Consider the following 12,121-nt stretch of genomic DNA (forward strand, 5'->3'; position numbering starts at 1 on the left):
CACACTGTACACCGTCGCTCACAGCACTGCTCTCTTCTGTGCTGAATCAAACATGGCATCTTTTCCGACTGAGGTCCGTAAAGACTGCAACACCACACACATACAATCAACAAGCAACATAACGAGAAAGAGAGACGATCGTAAGCCGAGAGACGAATGAATGCATGGACAAACAGATGGATGGTCGATCTGGTGAAGGTGGAGAGAAAAGAGCTGGAATCATGAGGTCTGCAATGGAAAAGCATGAGATGTGTGTGGTGTTAGATGAGTGTTTGCTCAGGTGATGTTAGGTGTTCGGCTGAGCGAGGACGATGGACCACCTGGCTGGCGTCTCTGCTGTCTGTCCCGGGATGGGGAGGGCTTTTCTGTGGAACCTGGAGGTAATCATAGACACAGTCACTCAAGCACACGCTCTCAGAGGAACCTTCACGGGACGAGGCCCGATCACAGGAGATGCATTTGAGACGTGATCTCCGTGATCGGATGACCCCAGACAGCAGGGGTGGGAGAGTTAACGGGTCTGAGGCGGTGGACGGGACAGAGGTCAGCAGTGAACACACACACACACACACACACACACACACACACGACGGCAGAGATGGAAATGATGTGCTAATCATGTTGTTACTGGATGTTTCTGAGCGGTCTGGCAGTGAAACACCCCTCTAGAGCTGATCTGTGTGTGCTTCAAAAGGCCATTAGTATTTTTATTTAATTTGTTTTAACTCTAATACTATTTTACAGCGAGGATGCATTAAACTGACACTAAACATTTATAATGTTCCAAAAGTTTTCCTTTTCAAATAAAAATATATTAGTTTCAACAAAAACAATGTGCAGCGGTTTTCATCATTGATGATGATGATTCGAGAGCATCCAAACAGCATATTAAAATGATTTCTGAAGGATCGTGTGACACTAAAGACTGAGGTTTGTTCCCAGGAATAAAGTGCAGTATTCACAGAGAACTCGAAATTATATTTCACAAATTTGAAACGTTTGGACAGCAGCATACTACTTCTATGTACTCTCACACAGTGTTTCTTCACACATCAGCGAGGGCTGGATCAATACCGAGCGCCAGATCTGAGCATGAACTTGGTCTGCTTTAGCTTTATAGAGATGCAGACATGTGGTGTCAGAAAGCCAGAGAGGGCCAGATGAAGCGGTAAAGGCACCTCGGGCTGAGCTGAGCCTTGACTGGCCTCTGCTGGAGCAGCAGCTGTACTGCAGGAGCCAGCCAGCCCAGAGAAGCACGCCTTACTCAGAAAGAGAGAGGTGAGCTCCTCTTCCAGACTCTACAGGGCAAGACATGAAACGAGCGGGTGCAAGGACAACAACAGACACAGAAACAGAAAAACAAGAGAGAGAGAAACACAAAAGCACTTCAGTGATTCTACAGAGAGAGAAGAGGACATCTACTAACACAACATGCACACACACACACACACACACACGCATTTTAACACGAACGGAGAGCACGTGTGCGAACAACAGTGTTTGTAGAAACGGTGTTCAATGGGTGCAAAGAAAATGCAAAAATCACTCACACACACAAGCACGTGTGCAAAAAAGTGCAATATCGTCTTTGGCAGGAGCTGATCATTTACATAATTACTACATTAAAACATAAAAACAATGCAAATAAACAGAAGGAGCATGTGCGCAGCTGAAAGACAACATGACTGCCACTGAGCAAACCTAAACAATGAGAGAAGCATCGTGGTAGAAAACACAAAATATTCATGAGCACCGAGGAAACCAAAGGAGAAGCATGAACAACAGAGTGAAGAGAACTGCCCCGCCATTGGCCGGCGCAGAGAACAGGAGGGGGGTGTGAGACAGTTGGGATTATGGGTTGTCTTCTTAAATCTACTTAGACTCGAGCGGACAATAGTGCATTGTGACGTCAGGAGTGACAGGTGTTAGCCAGCCTGTGAAGACGCTCACGACCGAGCAGCCGTTTCCAGTCACAAGAGTTGTCCTTTCAAACCACCAATAAAATCTGATTGGGTGCAAAAAATAGTCTTTTTTTTGGGAAAACCCTAGAGACAGCTAAATGACTACTCAAACTTTCAGTTCGTATCAGGAACTATAAGACTATACGGTCAGAGTCACAAGATTCAATTTGAATAGTGATTTGATTTCAGGTTTTCCTAAGTGAATTCATACAGTAGATATAAAAGCTTCACCTAATGTGTTTTAGGTAATCAAGAGTAAACGCATTAAGTGTGTGTCTGTACGGGCTGCTTAGAATAGAACAAGGAGAGCAGTGTTCTGACAAAATGGTTTTTAGAGCTAAGAAAGTTTTGCAAACTACTCCATATTCCAGACCAATAGGTCACAATTTAAAAATGTTTTAAGATCAATACGTGTGACCTCGGATCATAAAATGGAGATTTAGACAAAGCAGAATGCATTTTTCCACTGATGTCTGCTTTGTTAGGATAGGATGATATTTTTCTGAGATATGACTATTTGAAAACTGGAATCTGAGGGTTCAGAAAAATCTTCATAGAGAAAATCACCTTTAAACTTGTCCAAATGAAGTTCCAAGCAATTATACTAACTATATATATGGTAGAACATTTACAAAATATCTTCATGCAACATGATCTTTGCTTAATATCCTAGTGATGTTTTGCATTAAAAGAAAAAAATTGTAATTTTGACCCATGCGATGTATTTTTGGCTATATGCGTTGAGAAAAAACAGGAGAATCATTACACCCCTCATTCAATGCAATATTAGAAGACACTTCTTTAGGCAATATTTTCCCAACTGTCCCACTGTGCAACAGAAAACACCCAGACAGGAGCGAGAGGGGCATGCAGAGCTTCTGAGGAGGCGTCCGAATCCCGAGCAGAAGCACACGTACCCCTTGAGCCTGCAGGCGCAGGGAGGTGGCAGGGCTGCCCGTCAGGCGCTTGTCCCACTGACTGGGCCTGGGCTCAGGCGTAGCCTCCATAAAACTGCGCTTTAGCTCGCTAATGCTAGCCTGATGTTTCAACACATCCTCCTGGGTCTTATCCAAGTCCTTTTCCGAGAGGCAGGCAGGGGAGGACAAAGGGACAACCAACAACCAGCACATTAGTCATGGAGAGAGCTGAACCACGTTAGAGTCGAACCTCGCTGCTCGCCCTGACGCACACGGATGTTAAGAGCTGGGTTCTGAGCTCCGTTCAAACTTCTGACCCGAGAGCGGCTCCAGGGAGATAATATTTAGTGCGCACTCATGATAGTAGGCAGCAGGCTGCTAGGAAGCTTGCTAGATTTGGATCACAGCTGCCAGGTCAGTGACTAATGATGGTCCAACATTATTTTTTTGGGTAGTAATTTTCCACAAAAGAAACTGAGGTTGTGAGGGACAGAAATACACACAGTGAAGAACACTCATTATTTCCTGAAGATGCTCGGCATTATATTCACAGCAAGATAACATTAGCAGAGTAATACAGCAAGATACAGGCTTAAAATATAAACATTGGCTTCTGATTTGAAAAAAATATATGCCAAAATGCCTTGTCGATAAGTCGGGTATCTCCTATGTTCTCGGGGAATGATAGTGATAAGATCACTCTACTCCACATTAATCTGGCTAAACCAATGTTTGTTTCGGGTGGTTTACAACGGTTTGCCACAGTAGACTTTCCAGAAACTAATCGCAAGCAGAATATGGTTACTTAAGTATTTAAAACACAAAAAAGTCAAAGTATAACAGAATCTTTACATTTCGTACATCCAGGCGTTCATAACACAGCTAAAAGACCGCTGCAGAACATTTATGGAAAGATTGTAGATGTTAAAAAATGGCCCGGACTGTGTGTCTGTCCCTCATTCACTCATTTTCGATCACACTTAGAACAACGAACCCTATATTCAGGATGATGACCCTGGCAATCCCACCGGTTCACCAGAAGAAGACACAGGTGTGGTTCTGGTGGACCGGAGGGATTCCGAGGGTCGGGTGAGAGGTCAGAGTGTGTGGGGAGCAGTGAGGCAGGACTTGTTTACACACTGAAGACTGGAGTGAACACTTCTTCAGAGCCAAAGACACACAGCTGCTGCTGAGACACCAGACACCGAGAGCACTCTCCTCTACAGCTGAAGACGACACACTTTCTCTCGCTCCACTTCAAGTCATCAGTAGGCTGTCACTTTGATTGATCTGTTTTTCACCCTTTTTTTGATTCATCATTCGCCAAAAGGAATTGAAATTACTAGTGTTTGGTGACCGTGATCACACACTTCAGCTTTAATCACTGACATTTAGGCCACGTTTTCCCGTCTGCGTCTGTCCCAGGGCTCGTGAGCCACGTGTCTTTGGCACTGACAGGGTCACCCCAGAAGGAGTAAATCCATTTAGTTATAAAATCGAACGTAAACAATCACCACAACCAAAGCAGAAAGTCACCTGTCTTGTTAGGGAAATACTATTAGTGTTGTTATGAGAACCATTCCCACATGACATTTACACAAACGTTAAAAACACCACGTATCAACCGCAGACATGAACCGCTTTAACATGCAACACACACACACACACACACACACACACACACACTGAAGCATGCACACAAAGCCTGAGAGAGGAAGAGTGAGAGGCAGCCCAGGACAGTAGCCAGAGAAGGGGACACACGTCCACCATCCGTTATGCTTTTGCTCTTTCTTTGTTTCTTTTTTCATTGATTACATACGACATACGAACCTCCAACATTAAATTGCTATGTCTGACATATATATTTTCCCCCTGCACTCTCAACTTGCTCTGTGGATTAAAAATGAGAACACATCTGAACACAAAGGAAAAAGACAGATGGTAATGAACTGGAGACAAATCTGATGAACATCTCTGATGAGGAGAAAATGTTGCATAATGGAAAATGAAAGTCTGAGAGCAGCAGAAAAAATCCTTCTAATGTGCAATTTTCATTGCAAATGATAATATCGGCATATCCATTTTAGCGTTGAATTGAAAATGTTCTTTAATTTAAGCCAACCTCATCCTGCTTTAAATTGATTTTCAATGCTCTCAGGCTTTCTGATGTGACAGTTGGGTTCATTTCCTGATCTGGATTAGGGCTCTTGGAAGTGACCAACCAACAGGCAAATCAGCATTTGATCAAAATCATCAATCTAGCACTGCTTAGCCGGTCAATCAGCAAATTACTCCAGAGAGCTCACATGATTTGAACCTCATTTGCAGTTGAAAATACAGAAAAAAACAACACAGGACAACAGCAAATAAAAACAATCAACCATCACCACAGCAAAGAAAGCCAAGATTCCACATCATCAAACAGCCATGATGCAAGAACCCCATCGCTTTCAATTAATGAAAAAAAAAAGACAATGAATTACAACATTTGCATCTCAAACAAAAGTGAAAGACCTTTCTCTCGGAAGCGTCATCCGTCTGCTCATGCCGTTGGAGATAAAAGATGAAGATTAGTTCAAAACACATCCTGCAATATTTGTGGACTGTGCGCTAATTACGTGAATATGTGATTACAGATGCATGCTGGGAAGGTTAGCAGACCTCAAAGGCCGTTTCAGAGGCGATGGATGTGGCCGCGTCTGCGTTTGGCTTCTCCACGACCTCCACCTGTGGACTCTAATTGGTGGAATAATGGACAAAATAGTCTGAAAAGGTGGAATGGATGATGGGAAGGCCTGAATCCCCAATCAAAGTGATAAGGAGCGAGCCCTGAGCGAGATGCTGCTTTTCTGTTTGAGACTCTTAGAAAATACCTGAAAGACTATAATGAACTCAGAGGGAAATCTATCCAAAATACATAAGTCTGCTGTTTAGTGTACGATTAAGGGGGTCATATGATGCGACTTCAAGTTTATCTTTGGAGTGTTACAAGCTGTTTGTGCATATATAAAATTCGTAAACGAGAGATTCTTTACAAAAGTTAAGAGATATCCACGCTTTCCTAAAACACTTAGTTTAAACACACCCTGCGTGTCTACATCACTGTTTTGGAAGATTTTCAAAACGCCGGCCAAATATTTACGCGAAGAAAGAAGGTGTAACTTTCTCGCTGTCGTATTGTTGTCATGGAGACGCTGTGTAATTTCCAAACACGGTAAGGGGTGTTTGAGTGACTTGGAATTTGGCCAATCACAACGCACTGGATAGCCAATCAGATCTCGACGCGTTTCAGAAAGGAGGGCCAGAGAGGAACAATAACAATCCCAAAACATGTAAACACCAAATACACCAAGTTATGTTATTTTTAGCATCGTCATATGACCCCTTTAAAGCTGGTCGAGCGGTTTGGGACTGATAAACGCTTCAGTTGAAAAGAGGAAAGAGTCTTTTCAGACAGGATGTGGACTATAAATAGAGTCCCACTGGAATGCTGCTGATTTGCACAGCTACAATCTGAGCGCAGGGACTAATCTGCATTTAACACTGAAAATCTGGCACTGGAGGGTGAAGCGGGAGAGAGACGAGCTATAGAGGCAAACAGCGACAAAATGCACACAGTAGCGATTAGGAGGTAGGCAGACAGGGAAGAAGGAACGGGGAGGTCAGGGGTCAGTTTAGGCAGCAGGGTCACACTGCATTTCCTCCGGAGCGCTCGTCTCAGCCGTGACCTCCACCGGCCTGAAGCGAGCCAGTGTTTTGGGCTCCAGGTAGCACAGGGACAGGGCCAGAGGCAGCGCCAGCAGCAGAGACAGCGCTAGCGACTGGCAGGCAGAGAGGACGACGGCGAAGAGGAGCAGGAAGGAGGGCAGGAGGGACGGGGACGACAGAGGCAGGTGACGGTGCAGTCCGGCGGGCAGGAGCAGAGCGGCGCAGTCCTCCGGCAGACAGGGCAGACTGATGCAGCCGTCCTCGTCCAGCAGCCAGGGCAGGTGCAGAGCCCTGCAGAAGCGCAGCACAGACAGACCCAGCCAGGGCAGGGTGGAGCAGGGCTCTTCGGACGCACTCTCGCCATCGCCGGAGTCTTCGGCCAGCCAGCTTCCAGGCTCGGAGTCCGGCTCCAGGAGGAGGTCCGGCTCCAGGTGGAGGTCGGGCTCATCCTCGGAGATGTCGGACAGCACGTCCAGCTCAGAGATGGTGTCGAGGGTGGGCGGCAGTGAGGAGAGGGTGGAGGAGGACGGGGAAAATGGGAACATGAAGAGAGACTGCGTGGGTGCAACGACAGAATGCAACGGAAGAGGAATGTGTATGGCAAAAAGACATGGAGTGCGCGGGGAAAGAGAAGGGGAGAGAGAAACACAACATTAGTCAGTGAGCCGAGTCGAGGTCGGGGGTGAGGGATGACACATTAGGAGAGACTCTGGTATTTAGGGGTGTGCTAGTGTGTGTGTGGGCAAGCGTTAGACAACATAAGCTGGCAGAGTGTTGGTGCAGAAGCTCAGGAGGAGAGAGGAGGGAGTTTTCACACCAGGCTGTGGAATCCAGTTTCCGTTTCTTCAGAGGCGTAAAAGCGGTTCTCAATGAGAGTCCGTTTACCCCAAGGATGATAACTAAGACAATGAATAAGATGTAGTTCTAAAAACTGTTGTCAATATTAAATAACAGCACAGTCCACACCACAAGTGCAACGATAAGTGCATAGCGAAACAATATTAGTGCGAATTGTTGAACGATAAAAACACTGACACCCAATTAGAATCAATCCTGCTACTTCGATGAGCTGGAAAATTTAAAGCAGCAGATGAGTGTGCGCTTAGAATAAACAGAAGATTCGATGGTGGGGATGCTAATATCATTATCTTTATAGTTATCATTCTTGGTGTGAATGGGTCTTAAGAGTGTTTGGGCTCTGACTTTGTTGGTTTAAAAGCAATCTGGGCTAATTTGCGGACGTAAACGACTAATGACAGTGCATCATTTTAGCATAAAATTGTGGTCAATTCTGGTAATCTTGTGGCCAGCACATTATATATTATGAAACACTGTCATTTTATTGTTTATTAACATGAAACAGTCTGTGTTACAGAATGTCAAATGCATATAAAGCTGCTCATCTCACAAGAAACAGCCTTTAGCAAGCAGCTTGCTTTTGTTGCCTGTTTTGCAAGTCCGCTGTGCTCATCTGTGCAAAGTTCTAGTAGTAAATCCAATGGCATTAGAGACATTCTGCTTCATTTCTGAGGTCACAAACCAAACTTTTGGTTGGGAACCGCATTAATCTTTTTGGGTCTGGTTTATGAGAACTAGAACAGTTTAGTCAGTATTAAAGTAATCTGGCCTAATTTAAATAAGTGAGCTGCAGAAGTAATGATTTGAGGTCGACTAGGATCAGTTTTAACAATTAATCGGCACCGTGATAGTTTTCTGGCTTGCATCGTCGTTGAAGCAACTGAGAAGGGTCTGCTGCTATTATACAGATATTATTCAGTTTTTGTTCAGTATCAACTATCAGTTGATTAATCTTTCGGCCAGTGTGTTCTAACCAAGCTATCGGTATTGGCAAAGTCCACTATCAGCTGACCTCTAGAAGGGATTTGTAAAAATTGCTTCACATCTGTGGCAGAAGCCGTTCAGGTAAACCACTGGTGGAGGGAAAGTGAACTCTGGTTCAGACCAAGTGTGAAAAGGCCCTGAGAGAAACACAGAGGCATCTGTCTGGATTCCAGTGTCTAAATGAGAGCAACTCAATCAGGAGCTCCTCAGCGGGCTGGACCTACATCGTATCTAACGAACAGGCTGCTGACGAGCAGAGAGGTGGAATGTCAGTCGCCACGGAAACAGCCAATAACGGGCTAGATAACGCCGTTACTGTCACAAAGCTGGCTTGTGTGCGTTTGAGGGCATTACACAGACAGGACGAAGTTCTCAAAGCGCTAACATCCTCCATTGGCTTGCGTGTGGGGCGTCTGTGAAAGACTCTCTTCATGTGAGAGCTGTAGGTCACGGCAGGAATGCCAGCGCTCCTTCAGGGCTCACGGACGCCATGAATACAGGCCTTTGACGAACAGGGAAATGTCACGTCGGGGTGGCAGACGGACTCGAGGCGTACGGGTCAGCTGGGGATGGAGCTTTCTCTCGGTAATGTCACCAAACAGAGGACGATCCCAGTGTATTACAAAACATTTCGGCAGCATGTTTTAGGGTTAGCTCGAGTTATTTCAACAAATCTAACCGGGATCGATAAAAAAAAAAAAAAAAGAAACATCAAAGAAATATTTTCATTAAACACCCTAAGAGAGAAACTCTGTCGCAGTACGCAGCATAAGTGAGCAGGGCGATAGCCAGTTTTTTGTTCCAGGGCACTTCCTACAGAGCTGAGGACTGATGAAGATGATGAAGAGCGTCTTTCTCACCTTAGAGTCAGAGTTGAGCTCCAGAGCCGGGCCGTTCTCTCCAGCGCCTGCAGCTTGACTGTAATCGCTCACGTTCACCACAGGAGCTGCCACACACACACACACACACACACACACACACACACACACACAGAAACATACCGTTAGTCAGTAGTCCACTTCTTCAAATATGAAGCCACTTCACGCTGTGAGTTTTGCACTATTTCCAGGTGACTAAATAAATGTAATTAAAAAGACATTCTCAACTTCAAATTAAGTTTTCCTTAAACTGTTATATCATTAAATTATTACATTTGTGAATTTAATTACAAAAGAAACATGCAGTGATACCAAACAGCAACTTGTAGTTATTTTTCTTTTAAATATTATAGTATAATTCTTTTAACTGCTGCGGTATTCTAAAAAACATGCTTACGCATTACAGAAGAGCAACAGTCACTCTACAGGACTCAACAGCGATCACTAAATATTTACAAAATTACTTTTGCATCGATCCGTAAGCAATATCAGAGATGTGACGCTCAAAAGCAGAAGGTAATTTATCCACAAATGGGAGAAAAACACTGGATTTGAGAGACTATCCTCTATAAATGCTGAAATTCCCTCACATCCCCACGAGAAATCATTAGAGGTCAGCTTCACTCTGGCCCATGTAGTGACAGAAATCCCTGCGTACCGAAAAGTGCGCATGTGTAGTCAAGAGCACAATATTACAACTACAACTTCAGAAGTAACACCAGCCGATGTTTTTACTTTGATTGCTCTTTTGATCAGACATTCAAGAGAACAGATCATCTGACTTCAACTGGTCCCCGTTTACTGAATTCATCATCCCTGTGCTGATCTCAGGCATCCACAATATAGCATACCCTACTATTTAAATTATTAAAATGGCATGTTCTGTAGCTTTATATACTAAAATAAACATAAGTAAGCCAGTATTTCATTCCAAACGCGGCCAAAACCTCAGCTGGGACTCTGAAGCCCCTGAGGTCAAACGACAGGCACGTCCAAAGACATCAATCACACACAGAACACACACAAAATCTTGATATGGTTTACGTAAGTGCTCTTAAGAGAGTGTGTTCTGGTAAACGAGTGGAGCACTACAGTCCACACTATAGAGTACTAACACTTAAACGTGCTGCTCTCCATGAAGAAGCTGTGAATAATGGATCAGAGGGTGCTGAGGAACGAGAGCGCTTCGGCATGACCTGCTTTGAGCGGTGTGAAAGTAGGCTAATGTAGCCTGTGCTGCTGGGACGTCCGCTTCATCATGTCACCCCGTGACAGCTCTGAGACGCAGCACAACTGGGCCACCTGCAGTCCTCCTCGCATCCACCAGGGGGCGTCCTCAACATGACCAAAACACCGCTGAGAAACAGGAGAGGAGCTGGGAAAGCTGATTCTCAGAAGCTTTCATTAGCGTTCGTACCGACTCGCCGGGATGATGTATTTTGTTATGATGGATTATTGAGCATAATTCAGCCTGAGAGCGTTAACGCACTGCCCTCTGAATGAGGTGAACGCTGACCACGTGCTAACCAGTACAAAATAAAGGGCTAGACGCTCTAACACAGAACACACCCTGACTGTTGGATGGCCCGGCGTCACGTCCAGGGCAGACGAGAGACGCTGCTGACAGGGACCAGAGCTCAAGCTATCTTTAGCCTGATCGCTCGCAATGTTGACCAAACCACTTCTTAAAGGAATGCTCCTCATAACACTGAAGCTCCATGAAGAGAATGGTCACATTTTCTTCTCGACACGCCCCTTTATTATGCAGATGTGGTCTGAACCAATATCTCCGTCCTTCGATCACTAGATCTCACTGCTGCTGGATAACAATGTTGAGTACAGCCATCAACAATCTGCTAAAGCTTTAGAAATGCATGGCTGAAGCTTATTCTTAATCGCGTGCCTTTTCATCTGTTGTTCATATTTTACAGTTAGTTTTGTGAATTATTCCAGACATACAGGTGGTTTTATTTAGAACGTTTCAGTGCGTTTATAATAAATGTTTTTAATTCTATTAAACCAAGAAGCATGAAAGCTGCAACCAAAACAAATGTTTAAACCTTGGCAAATGAATGAGAAAAGTAATTTCTCAAAACTAATGAAGCTGCAGCATCTCTGCAAAGCAAGTAAAAGCAGCACTTCAACACCGATATGCTGGAAATGAAGCGCGTCTCTATCACAGTGACAATCTCCAGCATGGAAACACACAGCATGCTGTAAACGAGGGAGTGGCTACAGTGTGACCGTTAGCCAATCACAGCAGTGCTCCTGCAAGAGGAAACGCCCTTTAAAACTGAGCTATTTTCCAGACAGAATAATTTTTTTTTACAAATATTGGGCCTTTTTTTTTGATGGGAAACTTTCTGCAAACTAAGCTTGATGAATGTCAGAAGTTCTCCTGAAGTACTACAGAAAACATCTGTGAAATAAGTCTGCCGCTGCAATGCCGAGAGGACTTACAGGTTAAAATACTTACATCGTTTACGAGTTTCAGTGTTCTTCTGCAGTGGTTTGTTTGTGGAGCGTCTGCTTTGAGCCTGATCAAATGAGTTTATCATGAACACATAATACTTTCTGTGCTTCATTCTGCTCTGCCAATAAAACCCTCATTTCCTCTTAGCTCATCTCTTCTGCTCGATCCACAGACAGGAAACAGATGTCCCCCATTTCCTGTGTCTGTCCACGGCAGAGAGCCGGGACAATAAGGCTACGTCTATTCATGCGCTCGGACACAATACAACACAAGATCAGCCCTCAGCCCAAAACATATCGGGACACGAGAAGAAGCGGCGGCGGCAGACCAACCATAGATAAA

General features: G+C 44.6%; 1 protein-coding gene across 19 annotated transcripts in view; it reads right to left on the minus strand.

The window, feature by feature from the left end:
- The window catches only part of epb41l2 (erythrocyte membrane protein band 4.1 like 2), a 68,944-nt gene that overhangs the window by 22,291 nt on the left and 34,532 nt on the right, over nt 1–12,121 (minus strand). For 6 of the 19 annotated variants that reach the window (XR_006247189.1, XM_043218968.1, XM_043218967.1 and 3 more), the window contains exons 13-19: nt 9,289–9,374; nt 5,540–5,614; nt 5,393–5,416; nt 4,709–4,768; nt 2,879–3,037; nt 1,179–1,298; nt 321–374 (exon numbers count right to left, since the gene is read on the minus strand). Coding sequence is in view for 18 of the 19 variants with exons in the window: in XM_043218968.1 (XP_043074903.1) it covers nt 321–374; nt 1,179–1,298; nt 2,879–3,037; nt 4,709–4,768; nt 5,393–5,416; nt 5,540–5,614; nt 9,289–9,374 (578 nt within the window). In the remaining variant the exon portion in view is untranslated. The remainder of the gene's footprint in view (nt 1–320; nt 375–1,178; nt 1,299–2,878; nt 3,038–4,708; nt 4,769–5,392; nt 5,417–5,539; nt 5,615–9,288; nt 9,375–12,121) is intronic. The other 13 variants (XM_043218969.1, XM_043218958.1, XM_043218970.1 and 10 more) reach the window with 11 other exon arrangements.

Source organism: Puntigrus tetrazona, chromosome 20 (genome assembly GCF_018831695.1).
Source record: "Puntigrus tetrazona isolate hp1 chromosome 20, ASM1883169v1, whole genome shotgun sequence".
Taxonomy (NCBI): Eukaryota; Metazoa; Chordata; class Actinopteri; order Cypriniformes; family Cyprinidae; genus Puntigrus; species Puntigrus tetrazona.